Below are 12,534 nucleotides of genomic sequence, written 5' to 3'. Positions count from 1 at the left end.
ACTCCTGGCTCTGCACTCAGGAATTACTCTTGACAGTGCTCAGGGGACCATATGGGATGCTTGGAATCGAACCCGGGTTGGCTGTGTGCAAAGCAAATGCCCTACCCGCTGTGCTATCACTCCAGCCCCACTAACAATTATTCTTTATTAATCAAGCTAACATCTTTAGCTGTTCCTGCTCAGATGTCCTGTGCTACACTCTACTTTGTACATATTATCAACTGTGACAATTATATGTAATCATCTGTTCTACTTCCTTACTAAATTTTGAGTTATTAACTATAGAAATCACACTATTCATTTTGTACTGACAAACTTAGCACAAAATAAGTTATGAGAAATGATCCTTAAACACAAGAATCATACATTTTTGAGGGAAGGGGCACACCCAGTTGTGCTTAGATCTTGCTCTGAGCTCTGTACTCAGGGGTCATTCCTGGCAGTGTTTGGGGGACCATATGTAGTGCTAGGTATCAAAATAGGACGGCTGCATGCAAGGCCAAGAACCTAAATCCCTGTATTATCTTCTTTGGCCACAATAATCATCCTACTGATCAGATATTTTACCAGTCTTGAAATAGAAAAATGGAGGCAGATTAATTGCTCAAAACTCTAAAAGACCATCTGTGTCCGTTTTTCCTAAGAAAAATATTGACTGGGTCGCAAGAGCTAGTTCAACAGGTACAGTGTTTACACTGCTCATGGCTGACCTGCTTTCAATCTCCGGCACTACGCATGGTCTCCAGAGCACCCTGACTAGGGGGAATGAGTCCGGAGCAAAGAGAGGAGTAAGCCTTGAACACTCACAGGTGAAGCACACAACACTGACAATATTTTAAATAAGTTACACAATTTACCAAGGCAATTCACAGCATGACTTAGGACTAGTAATAAGAAAACTTCACACTGATGAAGTTTTTCTTTAGATTTGTTAAAGCGACTTTTATAAATTATCTCAATCAATTTTCAAACCTACTCGCTGAGGTAGGTAATACTCCACTTCAATGTGGGATAGTTGAAAATATATTATTTAACTTAGTCATGTGTTATACTGTATGTAAGGGGTTCTAACTCCAAAGTCCAAGTTCTTCCCATTATGTAATTCTTTTTTCTTTTTTGGGTTTTTGGACACACCTAGTGCTGCTCAGGGCTTACTCCTGGCTCTGCACTCAGGAATCACTACTGGCAAGTCTGGAAGACCACTGAGCACAAATTCTAAAACATACCTGGCAAAGTGTACTGTGGACACTATAACACACCTATATGAGAAATATTTCCCAAACCTGTGATTATTGAACTAATTTTGAAAGAGTGAAACACCTTCTCTTTTTAAAGGTAGTGTTACAAAAAGAAAATGCTTAACTCTTTAAGGAATATAAATCCAAACTAACCATAAAAGCCCAATGCCTTATATGTGTAAAAGAAGTCCAGAACAAAAACCACAAAAAGAGAAGCATACCAAAAATGTAAAATGTGTTGCTGCTGTAACATTTTATACAGTACTACTACAAAAGTACCAAGTTTAACATCTGATGAAAACAAGAGAATTGAATTAATAAGATTTAATTTCTTTTGCCTGAACCAAGAGCGATAGCAGAGGCGGTAAGGCGTTTTGCCTTTCACGTGGCTGACCCCAGTTTGATTCCGCCATCCCTCTCGGAGAGCCTGGCAAGCTACCCAGGGCGTATTCAATATGCCAAAAACAGTAACACCAAGTCTCACAATGGAGACGTTACTGGTGCCCACTCGGGCAAATCGATGAACAATAGGACAAGAGTGCTGCAGTGCTATTCCTACAAAACTTAAAAAAAAAAAAGCAAATGAAATTATCAGTAAAAGTCAGTTTGTGATGACTGATTGCTGTTTTTAACCTTTCTGAATCAAGCAGAGGACAACAATATGCACATTAATGAGTGTCATATCCAATGCCTTGTTTTGGGAAGTTTCTCTGTTCTTTAAATGAGCTCTTTTAACGGTTTTTGGCTTTGAAGTCTTTTTCACTCACTGTCAAGAACTGGACATGAAGGGGCTGGAATGACAGCACAGTGGGTAGGGCATTTGCCTTACATGTGGCCAACCCAGATTCGATTTCCAGCATCCCATATGGTCTCATGAGCACCGCCAGGAGTAATTCCTGAGTGCAGAGCCAGGAGTAACCCCTGTGCTTTGCCGGCTGTAACCCAAAAAGTAAAGAAAAAAGAAAAAACTGGACATGAATGTCTACAATTTCTCTTCAAAGACAAAACAGAGCTGCAGACCAATGGAACAGAGTTGAATATTCTGTCACTGACCCCCAAATATATGGCCACTTAATCATTGACAGAGGAGCAAGAAATGTGAAGTGGAACAAGGAAAGCCTCTTCAACAAGTGGTGCTGGGAAAACTGGATAGTTACCTACAAAAAAATGAACTCTGACCTCTGTCTAATGCCAGGCACAAAAGTCATATCAAAGTGGATTAAAGATCTCAATATCAGACATGAATCTATAAGGTACAAAGAGGAAAATGTAGGCAGAACCCTCCATGACATTGAAGCTAAAAGCATCTTTAAGGACGAAACACCACTGACCAAGCAAGTGGAAGCAAATATAAACAAATGGGACTACATCAAACAAAGAAGCTTCTGCACTTCAAAAGAAACAGTGACTAAAATACAGAAAGAACCCACAGAATGGGAAAGAATATTTACCCAATACCCATCTGATAAGGGATTAATATCCAGGATATACAAGGCACTAGTAGAATTGTATAAGAAAAAAATCTCCAACCCTATCAAAATGTGGGGTAAAGGGGGGCTGGAGTGATAGCACAGCGGGTAGGGCATTTGCCTTGCACGCGGCCGACCCGGGTTCAATTCCCAGCATCCCATATGGTCCCCCGAGCACTGCCAGGGGTGATTCCTGAGTGCAGAGCCAGGAGTAACCCCTGAGCATCGCCGGGTGTGACCCAAAAAAAAAAAAAAGCAAAATGTGGGGTAAAGAAATGAACAGAAGTTTCCTCAAAAAAGAAATACAAATGGCCAAAAAGCAAATGAAAAAATGCTCCACATTGCTAGTCATCAGGGAGATGCAAATCAAAACAACAATGAGTATCATCTCACACCACAGAGACTGGCACACATTCAAAAGAACAAAAGCAACCAGTGCTGGCATGGATGCAAGGAAAAGGGGATGCTCTTTCACTGTTGGTGGGAATGCTGTCTGGTCCAGGCTTTCTGGAAAACAATATGGACAGTCCTTCAAAAACTAGAAATTGAGCTTCCATATGACTTGGCAATACCACTTGTGGGAATATATCCCGAGGATGCAAAAAAGAACAGTAGAAATGACATCTGTACCTATATGTCCATTGCAGCACTGTTCACAATAGCCAAAATCTGGAAACAATCCAAATGCCCGAGAACAGACGACTGGTTAAAGAAACTTTGGTATATCTACACAATGGAATACTATGCAGCTGTTAAGGAGAGATGAAGTCATGAAATTTGCATATAAGTAGACAGACATGGAGAGTATCATGCTAAGTGAAATGAGTCAAAAAGAGAGGGACAGACATAGAAGGACTACACTCAGGTGTGGAGTATAGAGTAACATCACATGAGGTTGACATCCAAGGACAGACACAAGGGCCAGGAGAATTGCCCCATAGCTGGAAGACTGCTTCATGAACGGAGGGGAGAAGGCAGCTGTAATAGAGAAGGGATCACTAAGAAAATGATGGCTGGAGGAATCAGTCGGGATGGGAGATGTGTGCGTAGATAATAGATCAAATATGAAAGCCTTTCAAGCCATGATGCCCAAAAGCAGAGAGAGAGAGTATGGGGAATATTGTCTGTCATGGAGGCAGGGGGAGGGTGGGAAGGGGGGTGTATACCGGGGATACTGGTGGTGGGGAATGTGCACTGGTGGAGGGATAGGTGTTTGATCACTGTGTGATGGTAACCCAAACATTAAAGCTTGTACTATCTTATGGTGATTCAATAAAATTAAAAACAAACAAACAAACAAAAAACTTCCATTTGAAAAAATGGAGCAATACTTTGCTCTTAAAACAAATTCCTTTTAGGGCAACTCAGAGAAGGGATCACCAACTATAATGTAGTCGAAGGCCATTCGGGGGAAGGGAGTTTCGGGCTGAATGAGGGCTAGAGACTGAGCACAGTGGCCACTCAACACCTTTATTGCAAACCACAATAGCTAATTAGAGAGAGAACAGAAGGGAATGCCCTGCCACAGTGGCAGGGTGGGGTGGGGGGAGATGGGTTTGGGGAGGGATGCTGGGTTTACTGGTGGTGGAGAATGGGCACTGGTGAAGGGATGGGTTCTCGAACCTTGTATGAGGGAAACATGAGCACAAAATTGTATAAATCTGTAACTGTACCCTCACGGTGATTCACTAATTAAAAATTAGAAAAAAATTAAAAAAAACAAATTCCTTTTAATCCAATGTTTTTATTCTGTTACTGGTAGAGTCTATGAAGAAACTATATCAATATTTTTATACTTTATAAGCCACCAAAAATCAAAACTGTCTTTGAACAAATGATCAGTAGGTCATAAATAAGAGAAAATTCTAGGTCAGATGCTATTAATAAAACAGCAGTATATACTTTAGAAGTAAAAACTTTTCAAATATATACCATATAGTATTTTAATGGCTAATATTTTAAAAAATCATTGTCAGACCAAACTAAATTTATACAACTTAAAAAAATATAAAATTTTGGGACTGGAGCAATAGTATAGCAGGCAGGGCATTTGCCCTGCATGCGGCTGACCCGGGTTCGATTCCTAGCAACCTATATGGTCCCCCGAGCAGTACCAAGAGTAATTCCTGATTGCAAAGCCAGGAGTAACCACTGTGCATTGCCGGGTATGACTCAAAAAAAAAAAAAAAAGGAAAAAAAATTAAAGTATTACATCTGAAACTTTATTGTAGCTTTTTGTCATCTAGATAATGTGGACCAGTGTTTTCATTTCAATAAATTTTCATTTCAATAAATTCTTATTCGTCATAGTGAATTTTACTTTTACTACTTCTTTAGGCTGACACTGACATGATTTTTATCAATGATACACTAAACATTCAAAAACTCATTTATTTGTATTCAATGATTAAAAAAACTAAAGTGCTGGAGCTGGAGGGTGTGTAAGACACTTGCCTTGTTTATGGCTGACAAGGGTTGAATCCCTTGCACCCTACATTGGACCGTCAGGCGTGATCCCTGTGTGCAGAGCCAGGAGTAAGCTCTGAGCACCGCTGGGGTGACCCCCAAATGAAACAAAACATAAAAGCCCACTAAAGTGTAGCAACTACAGCCACTAAGTAAATTTCCCTGCCTTGTTTGCCAAATCATCATTGAATTATTGTTGATGTTAATTTTCTATGTTACTAAGGGGAAGAATAAAAAAATGAAATCTGTAAATAATGTTGATACAGAGCAACACTTTTCAGTAACAATTCAACTTTTCACAATTAGCTTTTTATTAAAGTTAAATGAGTTGATGAGCTGCTAATTCACTTACTGAAACAAAAGCTGATTTAGGTAGACAGTAAGAAATGAAAATAGCTAGAGTAAAAAACCAGATCAATAAACCACTGAAGACTATTTACATTATTTTTGTGTAGTATTAAATAGGTTTATGATAAATATATTAAATTTATTTCAATTTTAAGACTAATTTGTAAATGCTCTTATTAAACTTCTTCATCTCTTAAAAATGCAATTTCCCAACAGTTCACATTTCTTCAGTATGTACATAAAAATATATACTGAATACAGAGTACTGAAAAATACAGATTTAGGAAAAAACTGAGACCCAGAAAGATAATCTGATTAAGAACTAGTTGCTATGAACTTTAGTGTTGGAAATATCTCACAGCATCAGTTTTTCCAATGCATTGTACTGGGCTTTTCAGTTAAAAAACCCATCACTTATTCAGAAATTGGTTCAGAAAAAGTAAAACACAATGTACAAATTTTTTTAGCTGCAAAATTAAGTTCAAATGTATTACAGCAGAAATTTTCTGTTAATATATTAAGTAACTTGCACAGTTTTAATCATGGGGGGTAATAAAAAATTTGACCCTTAAAAACATATACAAACAAGCATACACATATATGTGCATTTTATTCTGTCAATCATTTTCCATGATAACCTAATTAAAAGGTCAACTTTAAGTATGTTTAAAGAAGATGCTCACCATTTGTGTTAGCTTACCAGATTTGTGCTTCTTGTGTTTTGCTTTCTTTTTGATGATCAATAACTTATTCTGGATCTCAGGTTTATAAGACTTGAACGTAAGAGAATGAAGACCTTCACGCTTTCTCTGTAAATTTTCATTCAGAACATCTTTCAGTTTCTTTTTTTTCTTTTTCTTCTTTTTTGCTCTCATTTTAGTTAGTTTGAATTTCTTGTGGCTCTGCAGTGACTGCTCTAATAGAAAATCCCTTACAACTTTGTGGCAGTTAATTTCTGGGTGGTCACCGTGACTTCCATTTACATGAATTTGGCAAGATTTTAGAGCATTTTCTTTCAGTGGACTGGGTTCAGGCTTTACTCTGGAAGCTTCGCCATATTTTTCCTGATTTTCTATAAACCTTATTTCACCCGGACTGAGAGGCTCTCCAAAGCCAGTAACTTCCCCTGGACTCCCTGGTTTCTCTAAATTTTCTTTAAAACAATCATTTTTTTTAATTTCGCAGAGCCTGCGGATTCTTATTTCACAGTTGGATTTCACTTCCATTTCAACAGAGATATCATGATTATCCAAGCTCATTTTAGCAGGGCAGCAAGTTGAATCAAAATTAATTCCTTGTTCTTTTTGGTGGGCAGAGGGCAGACTTTCTCCAGTACACCTGTGTTCTCCATTACTAGGACTAACATAGTCACACTTTAATTTCTCCAGTTTAATTCGAGGTACTCTTTGTATCTTTATTGGTGGAACTGGAAATTCTGGGGCCTGAAAAGGTCTTTGTTTATAAATCCGAACATCGGCACCACAGAACTGTGGGAAATGGACATAAGCATTCTCCAAATAATCATAACCAAGGATAACTTCCCTGCATTCATGAATAGGCTGTCCAAGCACAGCATCTTGAACTTCTTTTTGCGTTTCATACACAAAATCACAAAGACCCTTAAGTAGCCACACTTTTTGGTAGAAAGGTAGTTCATGAAAAGGTTTTTCTTCCAAGGGATTAACTTCTCCAAGAACTTTAAAAAACTGAGGACACAACCCAAGTTTTTCAGCACAGTTATCAGGATTTTCTGTCTGCCCTACAGCAGTGTACCACTGCTGTACTTTCTGTCTCAGTGCTGCTTCCCAGGTCCTATAAGGCAAAGTAGGTCTTCTATGTAAGGTAGGTCTGCGATGGGGAGGACTTAATAGAGAAGTCATTATTTTGGATAGAAAAGCATTGCACTGAGGCATCAGAAGACAACGTTCCAATTCATAAAAGACTATTTCTGGCAAATTTAGAATTTGTTGGGCTAAACAAAGGAAATGTCCGATAGCTGGAATTTCCCACATGGTCTCCATACAAGTTGGAGATGCTTGAGCTAGAAGTTTTCTTTCCCATTCCTCTATTTCCTTTTGACTAGCTTCCTCTGCTTCTTTTCGTTCTTGCTCCCGAAGCCTAAAGAAAATCAAACAAATTATAAGCAAAAGTATACTAAATTTTAAGTATGCCATATTTATCTTCAGTTCACAATATAACTTGGGACTTGTCTGTCCTAGTTTTAACTATCAGTACCACAGATGTAGCGTATTTCCCTCAACATGAACAAGTAAGACCTCAACAAGGTCTTGAACTTTACTGAAATTATTACCAAAATGAAATTATTCAACTTATGTGCATCAACTTCAAAATAAAATAAAATTTAAAGAATGTTTACTACACAAAAGCACAGTTTAGTATTTTCCAGAAGTAACAGAACTTTTCATATGTCAACATCCTTTAACCCTATAATTTCATTGCTAGGAAGTTATACCAAGAAAATAATTCAGTAGAAGCAAAAATGGGCTTGCCAGTATTAAGTACAGTTTTAACACATGAGGGAAACAAAACTATAAAGAAATATACTACATAATTAGAAAGTTTACTTCGTTATACAGCCTTAAAATTGAAATTAAAAATATTACACATAAACACACACACAAAAAGAACCCTAGCAAAATCCCACAGTACATAACAAAACTGGCAACAAATAAAAATATGCACTCACTGAATAAGAAGGTAACAATATTGCAAAGATAAATGGCTCTTAGACTGATAAGATTATGGGGTGGTTTCTTTCTTTACTAGAGAGAGCTCAATGGGCTGAATGAATATTTTGTATATAAGAAGTTTAATTCCAAGTTTCGCACCGTCTCCCAGTCATCACCAAAAACAGTATCTAACTACAAAACCAGGAATATTTCTTGAGCACCATTAGGCGTGGTAACCCCGTTCCTATTCAAGTTTTTCTTTTCTGGTACTGTTATACAACGCCCTTATTTTTAGAAAGTTAATAAGATGAGGATATTGACATAAATCTTTGTGATCTTGGATTAGACAATGTTTTTAAATATGGCACTAAAAACAAAATGAAACTGGACACTATCAAGAGTAAAAGCTTTTCTGTTTCTAAAGACTTGTCTTTAAAAGGGATATGTGCTTCCCTTAAACTCTACTATAACACTGGCACAATATGTGTCTTGATGTGAAAAGAGAGAAGTGGGCGGGGGAGGGTAACAAAGAAAAAAAGTAAGAGACCATCAAAAGGTACACAGAATAGGACGGTTTGTTTGCAAAACACATATTTCATAAGTTACTTGTACCTAGAAATTTTAAGGAATACAACTAATAATAAAAGAAAAGCCCCAATAAAAAGTGAGCAAAGTTCTGATCTATCATATGTATCCCTCCACAAAGAAAGATTTTTAATGGCCCAAGGATGGGTACCTGCTTGGAATCTGCAGTGCAGAGAATACTTGGGCCACTCCAGCAGTGCTTTGGGGCCTCCAGGACAAACACCTGGTGATGCTCAGAAGCATCCATCCAGGATTGCAATGAGTGATACTCAATGAACCATTTGGTGCTGGGGACTGAATCAAGATCCTCCTGCAAACAAGGCTCACACCTTAATCCCAGTACTCTCCCTAGTCCCAACACTTTTGTATTTTTGGCTGAGATGTATCTACTTTGTTATTTATTAATTCTTGCTGTTTATTAAACATTTTTAATGTAATTTGTGATGTGATGTATTTATTACATTTGAGTATCTAACACTTCATACTCTTAGGAAAGCTCAAATATTTTCAAATATGCTTATATAATTGGAGTGGCAGTGAGCCAGTAGAATCTGGTACAAAGTTGGAATTCTAAAATCCCATATAATCAGTTGAAGGGTATAGCAGAAACAACAATTCCTTATCCTGTTTTCAACTAGGACAACTGAAGGAAAATAGTCTTCATAACGGGAGTGGTAGACAGAAAATAATGGCATCTCCCTAGGAATTTATAACTGTAAATTGACTCCCTTCTGGATTCATTACTGATAACATTCCGATTTCCTGAGTACTCAGAAAACAAACAAACAAAAAACCACATTAAGAAATGAGTTTAATGTAGTCTTATTCTAAAATTGCTCTCAAGTACTTATTTGAACAGAAAAAAAAATATAGACCGAACATGATGGCCACTCAATATCTCTATTGCAAGCCACAACACCCCAAAGGACAGAAAACAAAAGGGAATGCCCTGCCTCAGACACAGGGTGGGGTGGTGGGGGATGGGTGGGGGTGATGGGAGTGATACTGGGAACATTGGTGGAGGAGAATGGGCACTGGTGGAGGGATGGGTAAACAATCATTGTATGACTAAAATGCAAACACGAAAGTTCATAAGTTTGCAACTGTATCTCATGGTGATTTGCTAATAAAAAATTTAAAAACAAAAACAAAGGATTATACCTAAGCCCCCAATGCTTTATACCCAGACCATTATATGTAGGCCCACTGTTACATTGATAAATAAATTCAGAGGCCAGAAAGATAACACAAGGGTGAAGGTGCTTGCTTCACGCATTTATGGCCAACTCTGGTTCAATCACTGGCACCACCAACAGTCCCCTAAACACTGGTTGGAGTGATCCCTGAGCAAAAAGCCCAAATTAAGTCAAGACCTGAGCACCACTGGGTGTGCCTCTGGCTTCTTTCAACAAATAAGTTCACATATCAAGATAATCATATATAAATGGAAATAAGGTAACATAGGGTCAAAAAAATAAAACTGATGCCCAAAATGTAGAGATAAATACAGAAATTATAGAACATAAAAACACAGCATTTAAAAGAAACTGGAAGCATGGGTAAAGATCATACTATAAAAAAAATAACATACCCTAGGCACCACTGACAGCACCACATTGTTGGCCAAGGCCATTGCCCTACCAGGTGTAGTAGGAAAAGTGCCTCCCAGCCCCTGAGCACAGCTTGTGTGTAACCTCTCAATCTCCCCCCAAAATAGTAAGAGTTTTGAAGAGTTAGAGACAACATATGGAAATAAAAAGAGAAACTTTTATAGTTGGTCTAAGACCAAAATTTAACTCTAGCAGACAACAGATTATTTTCAATGTTCTTATAAAGTATTAATCCAAATTTACATTCAAAGGAAAAAATGCAGGGAAAGGCTGGAGAGACAGCTCAATGGTCTAAATTCAGTGCATGTTTTGCATTGCACAAGGCCCGGGTTTCATCCCCAGTACCACATGACTGCCTGAGCACAGCCAGGAGCAATCCTTGAGACGGAGCTAGGGCTAGGCCCTGAATATAGCCAGGTTTGGTCCAAAATACAAATCTAAAAACTGAGAAAAATAATAAAGGTGTTTTCAAACAAATACTCAATATTTCTGATAAACAGAACCCCATTTAAAGGAAATTCTGAAAGAAATCCTTAGTTGATTTTCCTTTTTGGTTTCTGTGTCATACCTAGCAGTCTGCAGTAAATCTCAGGATTTACTTCTGGCTCTGTGTTCAGGAATCACTCATATGACCATATGGGGTACCAGAGATTAAACTCTAGTGGGCTGCATACAAGGCAAGTGCTCTATTATCACTCTGGCCCAAAATGTCCTTAGTTGGAAGGACAGTGATCCTTAACTGAAGCTCAGAGGTGGGAAAAGAGCTTAAAGACTGGTAATAGAAATGTCAATATGCAAACACGGCATAAAGCAATAAAATGTTTTGTGGATTTTAAAAAAGTAAAACAGAATTAAAATATACTATAAAATAACAGTTGCATGGAAAATCATTAAAGTACTTTAGTTCTTATTTAGAATTAATTAGGAATGAAAGGCTAGTATACTACTCATTAATTTTAGGCTTTGACAATAATGTGAACATTTCTAAGGTAATACTAAAATAATACTTTGTAACAACCATATTAGTAGCAATAGACAACTGTGTCTGTTGCAATACTAGCTATCATAAGGTGACTTTATTTAGTATGTATGGTATTAAAATAGATCAGGTCAACTTTACCACAATTCTGTTTCTATAGGTGAAAAGAGAAACAGCTAGTGTTAAGGAAAAAAATAAAAGGGGAAGTTAAGCCTAAAAAATTAATGTCTTCATTTTCCCTAGAGTAGTAGATAACAACTTATGCCCTATTCAGATTAGTGGTATGGTAATTTCAAATTTTATTTATTCAGGATGAGAGTGTCAGTACAACTCTCCTTGCAGGCAGTCAAATTGAGTCCAATCCCTGGTACCATATATGGTCTCCTGTGCACTCCAGGAGTGCTCTCTCAGCATACAGTCAGGAGTAATTCCTGAGCACTGCCAGGTGTGACCTGCAACCCCGGGTCAAAAAATTTTTTACTCTATTATCAAGTAAGTCAGAAGAAAAAATATATACAAACACATAAACACACACATTTTGTCACTGATAGGCCAAAGTTAATACCAACTGGCTTGATCTTTAAAAAAAAAAAAAAAACAAATGCTGGGGACGAGATCGATACTACATCGGGGTGTTTGCCTTGCATGATGCAGACCCAGGTTTGATCCCAGCATCTCATATGGTCCCCCGAGCACCATCAGGAGGTAATTCCTGAGTAACCCCTAAACATTACTGGGTGTAACCCCCCCCACCAAAAAAAAAAAGGCAATTTAGGCAATGGTATGTCTGCCGAGCTATTAGAAAATATTGGTCATGACATATATCTGGGGCACAATGCTGGCAACTATGGCACTGGCACTTATATAGTCCACCAAGCACCAATAGGAGTAGCCCCTGAACATAGAACCAAGAGCAAGACTTGGGCACTACTGGGTATGGCAAGATCAACAGCAACAACAACAACACACACATATTGTTCCTTTCAGAGAAAGATAATGAATACAGTCTCAGATTATGAGTACTGAAGAGGAATGAGATGCAGAAACAAAGTGCAGTCTGGTGTAAGCCATCTTAAGGCAGAACAGTCCCTTAAAGGGGAGACTGAATCTCTCACATCTCAGTAGTGCGGGGTATAGGGCATGGATGCT

The 12,534-nt window shown here is 38.0% G+C and overlaps 1 protein-coding gene across 2 annotated transcripts in view; it reads right to left on the bottom strand.

Moving 5' to 3' along the window:
* KIAA2026 (KIAA2026 ortholog) overlaps nucleotides 1-12,534 on the bottom strand; it is a 95,147-nt gene that overhangs the window by 44,371 nt on the left and 38,242 nt on the right. For both annotated transcript variants that reach the window (XM_004600145.3, XM_055130689.1), the window contains exon 3: nucleotides 6,222-7,639. In XM_004600145.3, coding sequence (XP_004600202.2) covers nucleotides 6,222-7,639 — 1,418 coding nt within the window. The remainder of the gene's footprint in view (nucleotides 1-6,221; nucleotides 7,640-12,534) is intronic.

The sequence above is a fragment of the Sorex araneus genome, chromosome 1 (assembly GCF_027595985.1).
Source record: "Sorex araneus isolate mSorAra2 chromosome 1, mSorAra2.pri, whole genome shotgun sequence".
Lineage (NCBI taxonomy): Eukaryota > Metazoa > Chordata > Mammalia > Eulipotyphla > Soricidae > Sorex > Sorex araneus.
The sequence above is the reverse complement of the archived record's forward strand: the minus strand, read 5'-3'. Positions and strand labels throughout refer to the sequence as shown.